Below are 12,802 nucleotides of genomic sequence, written 5' to 3'. Positions count from 1 at the left end.
GACCGACGTCGTTCGGAACCATCTGTATTGAACACTGATCTGTATTGAGTCCTAAACTCCAAAAACATTCTCATCCTTAAACCTTAAAGCTCCATTTGATTATATCTACACAACCATAATACTCCATTGACTTTCTGCTAATTTACAACTGACATTTAGTCCTACGCTCCTAAAAAATGTTTTTTCAAGGGTTCTTTAGTGAAGACAATGGTTCTATATATAACCGTGAACACTCCAAGAATGTTCTACAAGGTTCTATATAGAACTTTTTGGAAAATGGTTCTATATAGTATCAAAAAGGGTTCTGCTATTGTTACGATGTCAAGCTTGTATACAATAGAAGAACCTTTTTAGTGCTATATTGACCCATTTACTACACATTCTCCATCAATCTGAAGAACCATTTCACCATGCAGAGAACCATTTAAACATGCAAGTGGTTCTCTGAATGTTCATGGTTCTATATAGAAGCACTGTCTTTAATAAAGAACCCTGGAACCATCTTTTTTAGAGTGTAGTTGGTGTTGAGAGCTCATTGTGAATGTGCTGTTGTTTTACAATCGGGGCTCCAAACGAACTTGAGGAATAAATATGACAAGACATGAACGGCGTTCTGCTAGGAACAAAAACAAAACGGAAAACGTCGTCATCACTAAAGGGACAGAATGAAAAATGTCCACAAGTGCCAGTACTTTTGAGTGACACCTGCTGATTGATCATTCAGGAGCAGAGCTCAGTGACCTGAACGGCTGTGTATCTTAAACGTTATGACCAGTTCTCCCAAAACTCCCCAGGGACGTACCTGACGGGACTCTTATCAAAAGGAGCGCCATAACATGAAAATAACATGCAAATAACATGCAAATCTCGGCGATACTCCGTCCACTGCAGACGACATTTTCCATGCTGCATCTTGCTTTACTAGTCTGAAACGCCTTTCTCATCAGCCAATCACCTTTCAGCAGGCTGTTGACTTTGAGTGGTGTCAGAAACTGAAAAATACATCTTTTTTATGTAAACCGAACTAAAGCAGTCAACAAAGGTAGACATATCAAAAAAATATACCTGATGAGAACAGAATCTGTCTCAGTGAGGCACACATGTAGACCAGACAGCACACGGACTATCAACAAGTACTGAGGTAAGAGAAAAGTAAAATACAATATAAAAAATAGAAAATAAAATAAAGAGAAATCATCAAAAACAGCCCCTGTGAACGGTGAGCCTCTGTGTGATCTATGTGTGCTTTAAAAAAGCGGGATGTGTGTTTTCTGGACCTCACAAACAGAGTGAAGTCATGGTCACTAGCTGACCATCTAGAATGAGCGCCTGAATAAGCTCTAGTGGTCGTCAGTCATTACACAACTAGGAAACTACACAGCACGTTGGGGGGGGGGGGGGGTACTAGAGCTACCTCAGAGCTATATTATCACTAACACTATCACAAGCTACACTACAACTAAACTAACATTAGAACTAACACTAGATCAAACACTAACACTAGAGCTAAAACAGAACCAACACTAAAAGTAGAACTAACACTAGATCTAACTCTAACACTAGAGCTAAAACAGACCAACACTAAAATAGAACTAACACTAGATCTAACACTAACACTAGAGCTAAAACAGAACCAACACTAAAACTAGAACTAACACTAGATCTAACACTAGCACTAGAGCTAAAACAGAACCAACACTAAAACTAGAACTAACACTAGATCTAACTCTAACACTAGAGCTAAAACAGAACCAACACTAAAACTAGAACTAACACTAGATCTAACACTAACACTAGAGCTAAAAGAGAAACAACACTAAAACTAGAACTAACACTAGATCTAACACTAGCACTAGAGCTAAAACAGAACCAACACTAAAACTAGAACTAACACTAGATCTAACTCTAACACTAGAGCTAAAACAGAACCAACACTAAAACTAGAACACTAAATCCAACACTAAAAATCCAACACTAAAACTAGAACTAACACTAGATCTAACACTAGCACTAGAGCTAAAACAGAACCAACACTAAAACTAGAACTAACACTAAATTCAACATTAACACTAGAACTAACTCTAGAGCTTAAACAGAACCAACACTAAAACTAGAGCTAACACTAGATCTAACACTAGCACTAGAGCTACACTAGCACTACAACTAACACTAGAGCTACACTAGAGCTAAAATAAACACTAGATCTTACATTAACACTAAAGCTATAACTTCAACACTACAGCTACACTAGAACTAACTCTAGAGCTAAAACAGAACCAACGCTAACACTAGAACTAACTCTAGAGCTATATTAGTGCTAAAACTAGCTCTAAACACTAGAGCTGGTGCAACATTACCTAGTAAAAGAAACTTCTACACAGGTATGTTTCTCCTCAGTGGATGGCAACATATTAGTTTGTTGACGTTACTTTAAAAACAGAGAAACATCCTTCGTTGTTTTTGACTACAGATTCCCGTGATACTCTGCAATGAATACCCGAATAGTGAGTTCAGTATTTACCTGGAACGATTAACTGATTTGCTTAACTGGTGCTTTTGCCAAATAGACAGCAACCAGACAGCAGTCATCGCACAAACCAAACACTGTCTGTGTTTACATGCAAAGATTTTTGCCAATCCGATTGAATATAATCCGATTACAGATTCAGACTGAGGTGTTTATATGCACACTATTCAACAATTTGATGGAAAATCTTCGTTTACATGCTCACTACAAGTAATCCGATGCAAAATGACGTGCATGCGTGGAGTAGCACTTGGAGTAAATGTTACCATGACAGCGAACATCATGTGAGGTCTGGTCCACGTGAGATGAGTTTCCAGTTGGCGCGCTGGAGTTTTAATTGCTTTAAAATGATGTCAGACTCAGGAAAACGTCCTTCACATGTCCTTATTAAAGAAGGCCGAGAGGAAGACGTCGTGTTCTGAGACACATAAGCTGGACGTCCGTCCCACCGCCGTCTTTTAAAGATCAGAGCATAAACTTCGTCTCCTCTGCAGACCAGTTTCTGCTCCGCCATGTTGAACGGTATAAACTCTCACTATGACACGACAAACATGATCAGAACGGACTTAAACTTTCCGATAGGGAATGTAATCAGATACAGGCGTTTACACGGATATTATTCTTCTATTTAACGGATTATTTACAGGATTACCCACCTCGATCAGTCAGATAGAAACTGTATTCCGAATGGCCTCAATCGGACTAGACTATTCCGACTGAGCTATTAGTCGGATTATTAACGGATTATCAGACTGCATGTAAACGTGGCTACTGTTTTCCTTTAGTGATGACATGCAAGGATTAAATTTATAGACAAGCGATTTCCCTCCAGGAATTTAATTTTTTGCTGGAACACATCTGATTTGTGGTAAGAACACAACCTTGTGGGAAGGAATCTGATCTGATGACCTTCTGTAGCCGCTAGCCAGTAAAGTACGGCGTACTGGCATGGCATTTGGTTGGTGTTAGAGAAATCATGGTCTCCAGAGGTCAACTTGAGTTCAGAAACACCCACAGATCATTAGCAACCAGCGATTTGAGTGACAAGAGGAGAAAAATCGCCGCCGGTGTGAGCGCAGGGTAAATCATCCAGCTGTCGCTTTAAGAAAGTTTAATCTCCAACCTGTTTAGCTGCGCAAATCTGTGTAAATCTGAGACTAATAATTTAAAAGCACTGATCTCAGATCTGCTAAGAGATTCACTACAGGCTCACAGTGCTTGGGCCCCCGATGGTCACCGTTTGTAGCTCATCACAGGCCCAACAGTAGAATAATATTCATACAGTTTGTCTGGAACATAAAATATTCATCCTGAAGCTCATGTGAGGGCTTGTAGGAGAAACCATGTGATCTGCAGATGCTACTGGTCCCCCCACCCCCCCACCCCTCCAGTCAACTATATTAAAAGGCCTAAATCTCCCTGTGAGTGAAGGCGACGCTCTCTGGATACGATCTGAATATAACATCAGCCCCACCACAACAGAGCAACAGCATGGGGGCAGATTTGAGAACAAGACTGTATTACCATGACAAAGCTGGGGCTACAAGGCTAATGAAGCTAACATGTAATGGAAGCTTATATTCCAACAATTAGCACGATGCTAAATCATCATACACGCAAATATCACACACTTGCCTGAAGTGGGCAATAGGGAAAGTAGAGGGCAATGAAGGGAAGTAGAGGGCAATAGGGGCAGTAAGGTGACATTAGGGGACAGTAGAAGGTAATAAGTACAGTATAGGGAAGTAAGAGACACTGGAGGGCAGTACGGGTCAGTAGCTGGCAGTAGGGGGCAGTAGAGGGCAGTATAAGGCTGTATGGGGCAATATGGACAGTAGGGGAAAATAGGCACAGTATATGGAAGTAAGGGACACTAGAGGGCAGTGTGGGGCAGTAGAGGGTAGTATGGGGCAATACGGACAGTAGAGGGTAGTATGGGGCTGTATGGGGCAATACGGACAGTAGAGGGCAGTATGGGGCTGTATGGGGCGATATGGACAGTAGAGGGTAGGACAGGGCTGTATGGGGTGTTATGTACAGTCAGGGGCAAGAGAGGGCAGCAGAAGGCAGTAGGGGCAAAAGAAGGCAGTAGAGACAAAAAGCTGCAGGAGAGGGAATTAGAGGACAAAAGGGGGAAATACGTACAGTAGGGGGCAGTAGGGGGTGGAAAGAGGGTGGTATTGGGCTATATGGAGCAATATGGAGAGTAAGAGCAATAAATGGTTAGTAAGGGCTGTATGGGGCATTATGGGCAGTAGGGGTCAGTACAGACAGTAAGGGGCACTAGAGGGCAGCAGAAGGCAGTAGGGGCAGAATGGGGGCAGTAGAGCCAGAAAGCTGCAGGAGAGGGCATTAAAGGGCAGAAGGGCCAGTACATACAGTAAGTGCAGTAGAGTGTAGTGTGGGGCAGTAGGGGGCAACAGAGGGCAGGAGGGGGTAGTAGAGGGCAGTAAAGGCATCAGAGCCCACAATTTTATAAACAGTTAACTTGTGGCAGTTAACGCAATAAATCATTCATGATTCATTGAAATCACAAGCTTAACTTAGGTCTCCTTCCTGACTTTCACAATAAATCATAACAACAATGAACTATGATGACACAGACGGGATTCAGCCAGGATTCAGTGACTGGACCCCTTTAAATCTCAGGCTTATGATATACTGACACGTATTATTCAGTAACTACAGGAACTTCAGTGCAAACTAGCTGAGCTATTCGTAGGTTATAGAAGCGTGTAATAAAACTCGGCGGGTCCTGGTCATTTAAGGGGTTAAGCAGCAGAGTGAGCAGATATAAGAAGAGTCCACCAACAGAAACTACTTTCGGTTCTGCGAAAACAGTTTCCATTTGACTAAGTGTTCAACGGAGACCATGAGGGTTCTCCTTTATTCAGCTGGTTGGGACTGAACGCAGTAGAGAGTTGGATGATGAGTTGTTTGCAAACTCATTGAAACATTTAAACATGCAAACATTTAAAGTAACCCTAAAGCTGTAATTTATACCATAAAAATGATTTATTTTGCATAATAAATTCTGAACCCTTTCAATTATCTTGGGGGTCAGTTTGACATCATTCAGTATTTAATGACTGACATCTTGTTTTTGCAAAGAAACATGGCTTCATTTTCACGTCAGGCCCGAACGGTTCTAGCCATGGAGGGTAACCAGTTCGCATCAAATCACTTTTAAATCTAATCAAATGACGTTTATTGTTACATCACATTTACACAGGTGCAAGGTGAGTGAAAATCTTAGGTGCCAAGACTCCTTGTAAAATTTAAATACAAAATATATATATATATATATATATATATATATATATATATATATACATATTTATTTATAACCGTTGGACAAAGTGTATATATATATATATATATATATATATATACTTTGTCCAAGAGTTATGTTAAAATGTTTGGTGAATCCTCGTACCAGATCACGACACTCACAATACAATTTAAGATAATGGGCAAGATTAATTAGTGACAGTGCAGTATATCATTTATTGTCAGTGCACCTCATTAGCTAAATATAGTCAGGAAGCCAGACAGCTAATCAGCCACTTAGGCTGCTTTAGGCTCCTTTATTAGTTGCATTAAATAAAAAATGATGATTAAATAGTTAATCAGCACTATTTATATGACAATTAATCCGTCAGCTAAAATTTCATGATGCTGACAGTCCGAATTCAAGTCCTCGACCCGCAGCGCTGCTGTTTTAGCTGTCATAAACAGAGGAAATGCTAATTTAACCAGCATCTCATGACACTTGTAGTTTCTTCTCCACTGGCTATAAATAAACACACAGAACGCAGACTGTATGATACGCAGTCAGTCAGAGAACTACTATCTTTCTTTTGTGGTTTAACTGTTTAACTGTTTCAGACGAGTTAGCCAGCGTGCTAACTGCGATGTTAGCCTTGCTTTAATGAAAGGTAAACAGTGCAAAGCTAAGGATTTGAATAATATATGAATAAAACATGAAACTCCACTCTAACCCTAGCACAAGTCTTCATGTTCAAATTAGTTCAATGATTATTATTTTTTATAGGTATTTTTAAATTCTTTTTATTTATTTATTTGCTTATTGTATTAGTTGGTTCTTTTGCTTTTAATTTGCTGTCATTATATATTTTATTGCTATTTGATGCCTGTTTCTTATTTGAATTTTCATTTTTTCTGTATAAAGCTTGCTATCTAGCTGATTTTTATTTGTTTTAGTTGATACATTTTATTTGAACTACATTTAATTTCTGTTTAACTTGCTACATTGTAAATGAGGGTCACCCTCAATGCACTTCTTAGTCAAAATAAAGGTTGATTGATTGATTGGCAGATTGATAGATTACAGCAGTAGCAGGTCACCAACTCTGAAGTTTGGGATACTTCCTCATTATTGTTTATGGTTGGCGAGTAAGCTAGCTTGCTAACTGTACCAACATGGAGGGTTTTTGTCGGCGATCTTACAGTTCAGCCATTTCGGAACAGGATGCAAAGTCTAGTGTGTCTGTGGCTTTAATGAAAAGGTGCCAAAAGAAAAGAAGGTCCACCAGTTTCAGCAGAGCTGTGAAATCGAGGCCTTCACATTATTCCAGTTACTGGATTACAAGCAAATTACAAACCACCTCCAGATGTTTTCTGCACTGTGCAGATGCCTGTAGGCACATCCCAAACGCCCAAACTCACAGTCCACAACACGAAACTACACACAGTAACAGCTTACAACAACATACAGGCCTCAGACAGCACTCCTACATTTACTGAACAGGGCTAAACGGAAGCCGTGGGCGGTAAACTGCACCATCTGCGACGGCACAGATCAATAAAAACCCGTTTCACTTCCAAAAAGTGTCCGATGATCATACTGGCAGCTGCAGGACGACACGTGGCTGAAGATATTCCCACACAAAAGGCCGAAGGTCACGGGAGTCTCATGTTTAGCAGTGCATCACGCGCATACCCGGCGTGTCCAGGCCTTTCCCATAGCTCAGATTCCTTATGGGAGCCACCAGCTCCACACTGTCAGTCCTGCAGACTGGAATGATGGGAATTCTTCCTGTTTACGTAAAACAGAGAGCCTGGTCTGTTTCTGACTGACATCAGGAATCCTGGACCATTTCACTTTCCTAATGAACCGGAAATCCACATGCGAGTGTCTCTTATAGGGTCCGCAGCGCGGAGAACCCAGTTTTCCACACTTGTTTTGAAAGGGGTCGGTGTAGTTTGGAAACGAAGCCCAAGGTTAGTCTGATTTGGATTCATCGTGGTTGTGATGTCACAGCCGTAAATACATTTACACATGACCACCCATTCAGCACCACATCAAGTAAGCCCCTCCCATTCAGCCTTCAGCAGTTTTAGCCCCTCCCAGTCAGCCTACAGACGTTTAGCCCCTCCCAGTCAGGCTACAGCGGTTTAGCCCCGGCCTTTCAGTCTACAGCGGTTTAGCCCCGCCCATTCAGTCTACAGCAGTTTAGCCCCACCCTTTCAGTCCCCATTCAGCTACAGCAGTTTAGCCCCACCCTTTCAGTCCCCATTCAGCTACAGCAGTTTAGCCCCACCATTCAGTCTACAGCGGTTTAGCCCCGCCCATTCAGTCTACAGCAGTTTAGCCCCACCATTCAGTCTACAGCGGTTTAGCCCCACCATTCAGTCTACAGCAGTTTAGCCCCACCATTCAGTCTACAGCAGTTTAGCCCCACCCTTTCAGTCCCCATTCAGCTACAGCAGTTTAGCCCCACCCTTTCAGTCCCCATTCAGCTACAGCAGTTTAGCCCCACCCTTTCAGTCCCCATTCAGCTACAGCAGTTTAGCCCCACCATTCAGTCTACAGCGGTTTAGCCCCGCCCATTCAGTCTACAGCAGTTTAGCCCCACCCTTTCAGTCCCCATTCAGCTACAGCAGTTTAGCCCCACCCTTTCAGTCCCCATTCAGCTACAGCAGTTTAGCCCCACCTATTCAACCTACAGCAGTTTAGCCCCGCCCATTCAGCACTGACCACCTCCTCAACTGCACACACACTTTCCCTGGAACTTACACATAGCACCAGCATGCAGCCACCCCCCACCCCCCCTACATAACCCCCCCAACCACCCCCCCCAACAAAACCCCCCCAACATAACCCCCCCATAAACACTGTCCAAACACCCCTAACATTCACTGTGCAGCAGAGTTTTGATCCTGCATTTTTCACCCAACACCTTCAGAATTTCACCCCCAATGCTGACCGAGGTCATTAATCTGGACGCAGCAGTACAGCCTCATTTACAGACTGTACTTCTGTAGCTGCTACTTTCCATTACAGCCGTTCCTGAACTGCTCTACTGTCACAACACTGTCCAGACTGCAGCCTCTGTCTCCTCTGCAGGACGACCTGCTTCAGGACCACAGAACCCAGAGCACACTGTTCAGATCAGGACACAGTCGGGCTTCACAGGCAGAGAGGAAGATCATCGATCTATGGATTATCAAATCTGTCCTGTCAGCTTCATAAAACACCTCCTGGAGTCAGATCACCCAGAATCAACCGCACATCAAAACAATAATGATGATGATTATTATTATTACTGCTGTTATTATTATGATTATATATGGAAAACATATAATAACAATAACTATATGACGATTTGTTAAAGGCTTAATGTCCAACCATTCGCCCTTTGTGCTATCAGCATTGCTTAAAAGATACAATAATAATAATAATAATAATAATAATAATAACACAACTAATAATAAAGTAAATACTGGTATTACTAATATCAGTGATGATAATAACAAGAATGGTGATGATAATACTAACTATACTGCTGCTATCGCCACTACTATGACTACTAATATTACAACTACAAATAATAAAATAATAATAATAATAACTTTCATCATTATTATTATTAGTTTTAAATGAGCAATATAAACAAAGCAAAGCATGATGGGAGAGAGGCTCTGAGAGGCTGTGTTTATAAGCTCCATCGCGGAATAACTGTGGTCTGGTAAAGTGGCCGGTGAGTGTGGACAAAAGGGAGGCGGAGCTAATCACCTGGACATGAAGGTAAAAAGCCCGCAGCTCTTACCTGCGAACAGGTGAGGCGAGAGGTGAGCCGGAAGTGACCCGATCAGGAGTCCCGCCCCCCCAGAGCCCCCTGCTCCCCCTCCGCTGCCGCCGGACCCCCGCCGCGCGGGCACGCGCACGCTCGCTCCAGTTCCAGCTCCGTCCGCGTGCGTGCGCGACGGCGGCGGCAGGTCAGAGCCCGAGTACGCGCGCGCGCGCCCGTTAGCGGCGTTAGCCGGGCTGCTCGCCTTGGCGCCCATGATGCCGCCGCTGTTTGTGGCTTTTCAAACACAGAGGAAACAAAGTAAAGATAAAAACCGCAAAAAGCCCCACGCGCGCGTATTTCATGTGAGCTCGTGCGCTCGGTCGGGTCGCGAGGAGCCTCGCTCGCGCTCCGCCGCCATGTTGCCCCTCGGTGGGGTGGGAGGGGTCGGTGGGGTATTAAAGGTAGTTCGGTTCGTCGCGCGCTCGGTAATAATTAAAATAAAAAAACCGCCCCGCACGAGAGAAACGGAGGCGCGAGCGAGAGAGAAGGGGGCGGGGCCCGGCTCTTCCTGACGTTGCATGACGTCAGAGCCTAACGGGGTAAACACAGCGGCGTCGTGGATGGAGGGGAAAATGGTTTAATATTTCACACCCGTATTCGGACAAACACACCCGCATTACGTCAGACTCTCCCTAGAGTTCTAGAGTGCCTCGCGTCCCTGTTTTAGCCAATCGTGGCGCAGGAGGGGCGGGGCTCTGCGCCCCCCGGAGCGCCGTTAGTGCGTTAGATGTGTTTTTGCAGCTACTATTTTTCACAATAGCAACTCCTTACTTCCTGTAACAACAACAACAACAACAACAATAATAATAAAAACAACAAGAATAATGATAACGACACTAATAATACTGCTGCTATTGCTACTAACAAAAAATACTTTCAGTACTACAAATAATAATAATAATAATAATAATAATAATAATAATATTGCTGTTATTATTATTATGAAACTATTGCTACTACTACTACTACTAATAGTCAAATTAATAAAAATGATTTTAAAATATTTTATAAAAATGTTTATCAATATTTTATTTAAAAAATTAAAAACTATTAATACTGCAGTTGCTACTACTACTACGACTAATAATAATAATAATAATAATATTACCTGTGCTGTCAGTAATATTTTTTAAAAAGTAATAATAATAATAATATAATAAAAATAACTGTCATCTTTATCATGGCAGAAGGGGCGGGGCTCTGTGCCCCCCAGAACGTAGTTACTGTTGTGTGTATGAACTGTTAGCCAATCCAAACGCAGAAGAGGCGGGGTTTGCCGGAATACGGGCGTAAAAAGAAAACGGCTTTGGTGTGAACATGCAGCCCTGTAAAGTTAATAAACACATTTTTAAATCACTTTATAACTGAAACTTCTACAAACACAGAGCACGTGATAGCTAATAAGCAGACACTGATTATTAAAATGATTCAAATCGCATAGTTTGTGGTAACATTCTATTAAAAGTTAAACAGCAGCGCCATCTGCTGTCCATTCTTAGAACTACAAGAGCTCAGCAAGTAGTTCTGCACACTTGTAAGAGAAAAAGCACTTTCAGAACACAAAGCCTCCGTGGGAAGGAGAGAAAGAGCTGAGGAACATGGCAACTGACCGGCCTCACCGCACAGAGGGTCAGAGGAAGAAGAGGAAGAAGAAGAGGAAGGTGGGAGGTTGGTGTGGGTCAGAAAAGGGAAGCAAGCTGGTTCCTGTGTGAGCTTCTCTCTTCATGCTGGCTTATTTAAAAGCACTGAGAAAAGCAAGTGAGACCACATTTATAACATGTCTATAATTACAAATTAATATCCACTCATCTTCCCCAGATATGTTTACAGTACAAAATCCCTATGGGTAATACTACTACTACTACTACTACTAATAATAATAATAACATGTTCCTTATGTATACTATATGTAAATATGTATATGTAATAATTATGTGGCCCATTTCTGTATGTACGTATGTAAACACACATATGAAACATATGTGAACATAATGATAAACCCCTCATCTATGATATGCACTTGCCTATATGTAATAATAATAATAATAATAATAATAATAATAACAATAACAATAATAATAATAATAATATCAGTGCCCTGCGATGGACTGGCGACCTGTCCAGGGTGTATCCTGCCTTCCGCCCAATGACAGCTGGGATAGGCTCCAGCACCCCACCGTGACCCAGAAGGATAAGCGGTTTAGATGATGGATGGATGGATAATAATATCAGTACTATACATATTTAAGTATGCAAAATAACTGTGTTCAGAATATACAATGTTCTATTTAGAAGTATGAGTTCTTTATAGAACCATTTGCATATTTAAATTGTTCTTTGCACAGTGAAATGGCTCTTGAGATTAATGGAGAATGTATTGGTTCTATTTATTCTATATAGCATTGTCAAGCTTGTGTACAATAGCAGAACCCTTTTTGGTGCTATGTAGAACCAAATACAGCACATTCTCCATCAATCTGAAGAACCATTTCCCCATGAAAAAAGCCATTTAAGCTTGAAAAACAGAACCATTTTAAAAACAGCTTAAAACAGAACCATTGCTTTTACTACAGAACCCTTGAAGAACCATCTTTTTTTAAGTGTGTATTTTACATTTGTAAGTACATATAAATTATAATATGTTCCTCATACATGTTGCTCCTGTACTTTATTCCTGTTTTTATTATTGTTATTATTATTATTATTATTACAGTCAGAACATTTTTATTTAGTGCAATGCAATGTTTAGATGAAGCACTGTTAGACAGGATCCAGCAGATGGCAGCACTCACCCTCTCCAGCCTGCAGCCTGTCCATCCACACATCATCTTCAGCTCTTTTCCAGTCAATGAAAATCAGCAGCGTTGAAGAGCAGAGAAAGAACAGCGCTCCTCCTACAGCTGCACACGAGCGCTGACCGGGGCAGCAGGACTGCAGCTAATGATTATTTAGATGATCAATTAATCTATTATCCCATTAATCAACTAATCTAACTATTCTGCTTTCTTCTGTTCGTCTCTCTTTACCACTGAAATCATAGAAAATTCTATGATCTGTTCTACACCGGTCAGGCGTAACATTCTGACCACCTCCCTGTTTCTACACTCATTGTCCATCTTATCAGCTCCACTTACTACATAGTCTCACTTTGTAGTTCTACAGTTACAGACTGTAGTCC

The 12,802-nt window shown here is 41.7% G+C and overlaps 1 protein-coding gene across 1 annotated transcript in view; it reads right to left on the bottom strand.

Moving 5' to 3' along the window:
• The window catches only part of znrf2b (zinc and ring finger 2b), a 32,689-nt gene extending 22,570 nt beyond the window's left edge, over positions 1-10,119 (bottom strand). The window contains exon 1 of the mRNA XM_036558102.1: positions 9,601-10,119. Coding sequence (XP_036413995.1) covers positions 9,601-9,838 — 238 coding nt within the window. The 5' untranslated portion in view covers positions 9,839-10,119. The remainder of the gene's footprint in view (positions 1-9,600) is intronic.
• Between the last annotated feature and the right edge of the window lie 2,683 nt (positions 10,120-12,802).

This window comes from Colossoma macropomum, unplaced genomic scaffold (genome assembly GCF_904425465.1).
Source record: "Colossoma macropomum unplaced genomic scaffold, Colossoma_macropomum, whole genome shotgun sequence".
In the NCBI taxonomy this organism is placed as follows: Eukaryota; Metazoa; Chordata; class Actinopteri; order Characiformes; family Serrasalmidae; genus Colossoma; species Colossoma macropomum.
The sequence above is the reverse complement of the archived record's forward strand: the minus strand, read 5'-3'. Positions and strand labels throughout refer to the sequence as shown.